Source organism: Portunus trituberculatus, chromosome 9 (assembly GCF_017591435.1).
Source record: "Portunus trituberculatus isolate SZX2019 chromosome 9, ASM1759143v1, whole genome shotgun sequence".
Classification (NCBI taxonomy): Eukaryota; Metazoa; Arthropoda; class Malacostraca; order Decapoda; family Portunidae; genus Portunus; species Portunus trituberculatus.
Genome location: NC_059263.1, coordinates 3,768,394 through 3,775,000, shown reverse-complemented (window position 1 = coordinate 3,775,000; position 6,607 = coordinate 3,768,394). Strand labels below are relative to the sequence as shown.

General features: G+C 40.2%; 1 protein-coding gene across 4 annotated transcripts in view; it reads right to left on the bottom strand.

The window, feature by feature from the left end:
• Positions 1-6,139, bottom strand: part of LOC123501557 (serine/threonine-protein kinase 3-like) — a 35,849-nt gene extending 29,710 nt beyond the window's left edge. For all 4 annotated transcript variants that reach the window (XM_045250450.1, XM_045250452.1, XM_045250451.1 and 1 more), the window contains exon 1: positions 5,851-6,139. In XM_045250450.1, the coding sequence (XP_045106385.1) occupies positions 5,851-6,065 (215 nt within the window). In that variant the 5' untranslated portion in view covers positions 6,066-6,139. The remainder of the gene's footprint in view (positions 1-5,850) is intronic.
• Between the last annotated feature and the right edge of the window lie 468 nt (positions 6,140-6,607).

Sequence of the window (6,607 nt, the reverse complement as noted above, 5' to 3'; positions counted from 1 at the left end):
AAAGCAGAAGCAACTGGATTGTGTGTATGTTTGCCTGTCTGTGCCCATTTGTCTGTCTGTCTGTCTGCCTATGCCTCTCTCTCTCTCTCTCTCTCTCTCTCTCTCTCTCTCTCTCTCTCTCTCTCTCTCTCTCTCTCTCTGCCTATCTGCCTGACTGTCTGTCTCTGTACCATATTAGAATATTTTCTCTCTCTCTCTCTCTCTCTCTCTCTCTCTCTCAAGGGCTCACTTTCACCCTTACACAGCCACAGGGGGACAACAGCTGACCGTGGACAGCTGGGCCGGTCACAGAGAGAGAGAGAGAGAGAGAGAGAGAGAGAGAGAGAGAGAGAGAGAGAGAGAGAGAGAGAGAGAGAGAGAGAGATTTCGTTTTCTATGTCAATTTGTGATTACTTTATATTCTCGTTCTTCCATTTTCTTCCTATCTCCTCCTTTTCTTCTTCTCTCTCATCCTTATTCCCTCCCTCCCTCTCCATTTTTTTCCTCCTCCTCCCTCACATCTATGGTAATCTCTCCCTTTCAATCCCTCCCCCTCCCCTCTCTCTCTCTCTCTCTCTCTCTCTCTCTCTCTCTCTCTCTCTCTCTCTCTCTCTCTCTCTCTCTCTATTGAACTTCCTTACTCTATTCATCTCTAATTTCCAGAGAGAGAGAGAGAGAGAGAGAGAGAGAGAGAGAGAGAGAGAGAGAGGACACATTTTATAAGCCTACTCTGTACTTTGAGGCCTATGAAATTTGAAAAAGAATTACATTTTAGAGGAAAGAAAGGAAGTCTCTCTCTCTCTCTCTCTCTCTCTCTCTCTCTCTCTCTCTCTCTCTCTCTCTCTCTCTCTCTCAGATTTTTCTTTCCTATTTAGCAAGAACAATTAATTTCTTCATTTACCTATCTACTCTCTCTCTCTCTCTCTCTCTCTCTCTCTCTCTCTCTCTCTCTCTCTCTCTCTGATTTGATGCATGTCTTATATCTCTCTCTCTCTCTCTCTCTCTCTCTCTCTCTCTCTCTCTCTCTAATAGTAGTAGTAGTAGTAGTAGTAGTAGTAGTAGTAGTAGTAGTAGTAGTAGTAGTAGTAGTAGTAGTAGTAGTAGTAGTAGTAGTAGTAGTAGTAGTAGTATATAATCTGTCACACCATTTCCTGAATACACACACACACACACACACACACACACACACACACACACACACACATAACCTTTGTAACATTTAGATAAGCTATCATCTCTTGCAACGCACATCCAACGTTCTCTGCACAGCCACACCATTGACCCACAGACACCACCACCACCACCACCACTACCATCATCAGCACCATCACCATCACCACCAGCACCACCATCCTGCCCTCACCATCATCACCATCACCACCACCACCACCACCATCATCATCACAAGCCACACTGTCTCCTTAGCTACTATTATTATTATTATTATTATTATTATTATTATTATTATTATTATTATTATTATTATCATTATTATGTTTTATTTATTTTGTTCATTTCTTTGATGTTATTGCAACTTTTCACAGATTTGCTTTATATTTTTTTCTCTCTCTCTCTCTCTCTCTCTCTCTCTCTCTCTCTCTCTCTCTCTCTCTCTATGATTTTGTTTACATTTTGTTTCTATATATAAGATTAACTGCTTCTATACTCAATAAACTCAGTAGATAAAACAATTAACAAACAAGTCTCTCTCTCTCTCTCTCTCTCTCTCTCTCTCTCTCTCTCTCTCTCTGATAATAAGGTGTGAGGTGTGAGTGAAGAATGTGATAAAAGTAATCCCACCAATCATTTTCCCCAGTGTGAAGTGTGGCAAGGGGTGAAGTGTGACTGCTACACACCCATGCCATACAACACTAAGCCCACCAGGAATGTGTGTGTGTGTGTGTGTGTGTGTGTGTGTGTGTGTGTGTGTGTGTGTGTGTGTGTGTGTGTGTGTGTGTGTGTGTGTGTACTACTGTGCTTTAGATAATCTAACCAAGGTGTGGGCAAACTATGGCCCGTGGATTGCATGCGGCCCACTATAGAAATTCCTGCACCTCGACATATGTTATTAAATTAATAAATAATGGGAAATAATATTGTATTTCATTTTCTTCCCACCAGTGTGTGTGTGTGTGTGTGTGTGTGTGTGTGTGTGTGTGTGTGTGTGTGTGTGTGTGTGTGTGTGTGTGGGAGAGTCCCTTTTTATGTTTTACAAGCCTTTTATTTTGTATTCTAAATATTAATCATTTTGGGTTAGCCTCTTCAATACTGGGACACATTTTTACTATGAGATTTGTGTACAATTAGACCAATTTATTGACATTAGGAAGGATCTATGGACGTCAGACGATTAATGGCCACAGTCTTCACTATTCTAATCCCCCAAATAGCAACCAGATTAGACATGGAAACCTGTCATGGCACTGACAAGATTAATGTAGTATGCAGCCCTATAAGACTGTGATTTTCTAAAGTTTGACTCTAGCACTGAAATGTTTGCCCACCCCTGATCTAACCTAACCTCCCATGCCAAACATCACCTAACCTAACAAAGCCCAAATTTTTCACTACCGAGCTTTTGCATAACCTAACCTAACCTCTAATCCAAACCTGACTAAATGTAAATGTAACTTAACCCCCCCCCCCATCCATTCCCACAGGTTCCCCTTGAGGTTAGATACAAAAACCTAGCTTACAAGAAATCACGAGTCCCCTGTAGCAGAGAGGATATCACACCTTTTTTTAGCAGCTGACCTTAATATTAATAGCGGGAATAATGTTGCATGAAGAAGTTACGCCAATAATCTTTGCAACCAACCTTCAAAATCATACCACTTCAAATTGTAACCCTGTGCCATAGAATAAGAGATCAATGAATCGTAACTAAGGTTGTATGAAGAAGGAAAAGGAGGAGGAGAAGGAGGAGGAGGAGGAGAAAGAGGAGAAGGAGAAGGAGAAGGAGAAGAAGGAGGAGGAGAAGAAGGAGGAGAAAAAGGAGGAGGAGAAGATGAAGAAGAAAAGAAAAAGCACGGAGGAGGAGGAGGAGGAGGAGGAGGAGGAGGAGGAGGAGGAGGAGGAGGAGGAGGAGGAGGAGGAGGAGGAGGAGGAGGAGGAGGAGGAGGAGGAGGAGGAGGAGGAGGAGGAGAAGATGGAGGAGAAGGAGAAGGAGGAGAAGAAGGAGGAGAAGGAGAAGAAGAAGGAGGAGAAGGAGAAAAAAGACGAAGGAGAAGACGAAGAAGAAAAGAAAAAGCACAAGAAGAAGAAGGAAGAGGAGAAAAAGAAAAAGAAAAAGAAAAAGAAGGAGAAGAAGAAGAAGAAGAAGAAGAAACGAAAAAGCAGAAGTTACCCTAATAAACTATACATTAAGAGAACATCAGCCCGTTTTTTTTTAGCGACTGACCTTACTACACAGTGGGAATAATGTCGCATGAAGAAGTAACGCCAATAATCTTAGCAATGAACCTTCAAAATAATACTTCAAATTGTAACCCTGTGCCATAGAATAAGAGAACAGTAGACCATAAGTAATGTTGTATAAAGAACAAGAACAAGAACAAGAAAAAGATGTTACGCCCATAAACTTAGCGATCAACCTTCAAAATAATACGACAAATTGTAACCATAGAATAAGAGAACAGCAGAACATAAGTAAGGTCACATGAAGAACAAGAAGAAGTACAAGAAGAAGAAGAAGAAGTTATATATGTCAATAAACTTAGCAATCAACATTCACTACACTTCAAATTCTAACTGTGTGTCATAGATATATAAACCTTCTAAGTCACAGACGGCAAACAATGGGAATAAAAAAAAAGGTTAATGTGAGGTAAATATATAAAACATAAATAAATAAATAAATAAATAAATAAATAAACAAATAAATAAATAAAAACAGCAAAATAAAAAGGTAAATAAGAGTTTCTAGAGCAGGCAAGGAGAAAATGTTCATGAAAATTGTGTTCCCTGCCCTGTGTTCTCTGCTCCCTCCTTCTGCAGGCCGGAGGGAACCAGGACCTATGAAGCAATATAATGAGTAAAAGGTCACAAAAAAGAAGAACAGAGAAAAAGAAAGGAGTCAGTGAAAGGAAAAGAGTTCAAAGATAAAAAGTTGACAGTGAAATAAAAGGACAAAAGTGTTGATAGTGATAGAAAAGGAGAATGTGATAGTGAAAGAAAATATGATACTAAAAAATATAGATAAAAGTTAACAGTGAAAGAAAAGAATATATAAAGGTTAATATTGAAAGGAAAGAAGAAAATTGATTAAAGTGAATTGTGAAAAAGGAGTAAAACCAGTAACAATAGAGGTGACTATAACTACAATGGGGAGGGGGGGGCATTGCAAAGGCTATCCAGGACTCTATATTCGATCCGATCCCAAGGAAATAATGACAGGAATTTCTCAACACTGCCCCAAGATTTGTTACGAAAAAATTTCTTATTATTTTCCATTGTTCCTTCTCTCTTACTCTTTTTTATCCCTCTCTTTCTTCCTATAATCTATTCTATCTTTTTTTTCCTCCATTATTCTTCTCTTACTTCCCTTCGTCTATCCTCCTTTCTTTCTTGCCTCTTATCCCTTCTCTTCTACCACCATCTATCCTTTCCTTCATCCCTTCTTTCCTCCAGGACTCAATTGAAGAAATTTTTTTGTTTTACGAGGATTAATGATGTTAGGATGTCACTTCTCCCACCCCCTCTCCCTACACCTCTGTTAGGGATATAAGAGGAGTAAGTATGGACAGGTTTAAGCATCAACTAGACGAGTGGCTGCTGTGTATGCTAGATAAAGCACCAACACCACGCTACATCCCCTCCACCGTCAACTCACTACCAGAGCTTGTGCGGATACATAACATAGGCTCTTATTCTGAAACCCTCCACTCTCTCACCACAACTATTTTCAAAGGCCACAGAAATGACAAACTGGGTTTCTGAGGGTGTTTCTCCTTGTTCATTTGTCATTAGAACCATAAAAATGCCCTTGAAAACTTGTGCCATCTAAACAGGAGCCTTTTGAAACAGTGGAGGTGGCGCGCTGAACTGTTTCAAAGGCCACAGAGATGACAAGCTGGGTTTCTGAGGGTGTTTCTCCTGTGAATTGTGTAGTAACCTTGTTAACTTGTCATTAGAACCATACAAACACCCTTGAAAACTTGTGTCATTTAAACAAGAGCCTTTTCAAACAGTGGAGGTACAGCGGTGAACTGTTTCTAAATACAATACTGAAATGAGTGGAGTTTCAGCTTAATTCTGTAACTAACATGCTAAATTCTTCATTACTGGGTGTTCTCATCACCACAACTCTTGGGGAAAGGTTAGGTTAGGTCAGGTTACGTTTAGATAAGGTAAGGTTAAGATAAGATAGGTTTCATTTAGTTTGGTTACCTGAACACGTAAATAAAAATAGGAATTTCACAGTTTGGCTCCTTATTTGATGTTTTCACTAGGTTGACTCTCAGGGAAAGGTCACCCAGGTAATAATTCCAGGTGAGCACTGGGCGGGAATAAAGTGGTGTGATGTTTTATTCAGTGCGGTGGTGAGTGTAGGTGAATGATGAATATAAATAGGATAAATAAACGAAATAATGATGAGAGAGAGAGAGAGAGAGAGAGAGAGAGAGAGAGAGAGAGAGAGAGAGAGAGAGAGAGAGAGACCCCACCACTCACCCTCATAAAAAAAATACGGTTTCTGAGAGAGAGAGAGAGAGAGAGAGAGAGAGAGAGAGAGAGAGAGAGAGAGAGAGAGAGAGAGAGACCTACCATGAAAAATAAATAAATAAAATAAAAAATAACACTTTTGACACATTCCCGCCATTATGACCTCAAGACCTCCAGACAGTGACCCCGACGTGACCTGAGATGACCTACCTGGTGGAGTTGTCCTGGTGCGGCGGGGTGGAGGAGGTGGTGGAGGTGGTGTTGGTGGTGTTAGAAGTGGTGGAGTCCTTGGTTTCTAAAGTGGTCATGATGGTGGTGATGGTGGTGGTGGTGGTGGTGGTCCTGTGCTCTCCTACCGGGCCTCCTTCAGTGAGCGGGAAAGTAGGACCCAGGCATGCACACACAGGCAGGGGTCCTCTTATCATAACATGGTCCCAAAACACACATACACACACACACTGCTGCCATTACCCACACTGCCTCACTGGGACAATAGAGGGTCTTGTTGCGCTGGGCGGGACCTAGCCGGGACCGCTTATCTTGCTTTCCAAAGGGGTTTTCTCACATTTAGGGCTTTGGTATATTTAAAAAAAAGGATAATTTTGTGTAGATAAGATAGTGACATGAAAGTGGAAATAAAAAAAAAAGAAAACGAGAATATCAGGGTATCATTTTTTTTTTCCTTTTTTTAATCTCTTGGCGGGGAAATGAAAGTGCTGAGATTGCTTTTAAAGGGGGTTTTCTCATATTTAAGGGTTTGGTATACTAAAAAGGGTAATTTTGTGTAGATGAAATTATATGAAAGTGGAAATAAAAAAATAAAATGAGAGGTCAGGGTATCGTTTTTATTTTTATTTATTTATTTATTTTTTTTTTTTTTATCTATGGCTAGGAAAAAAAATGGGATAAGATTTGTATTTATTGCTTTTTAATGGGGTTTTCACACATTAAGGGCTTTGGTGTATTA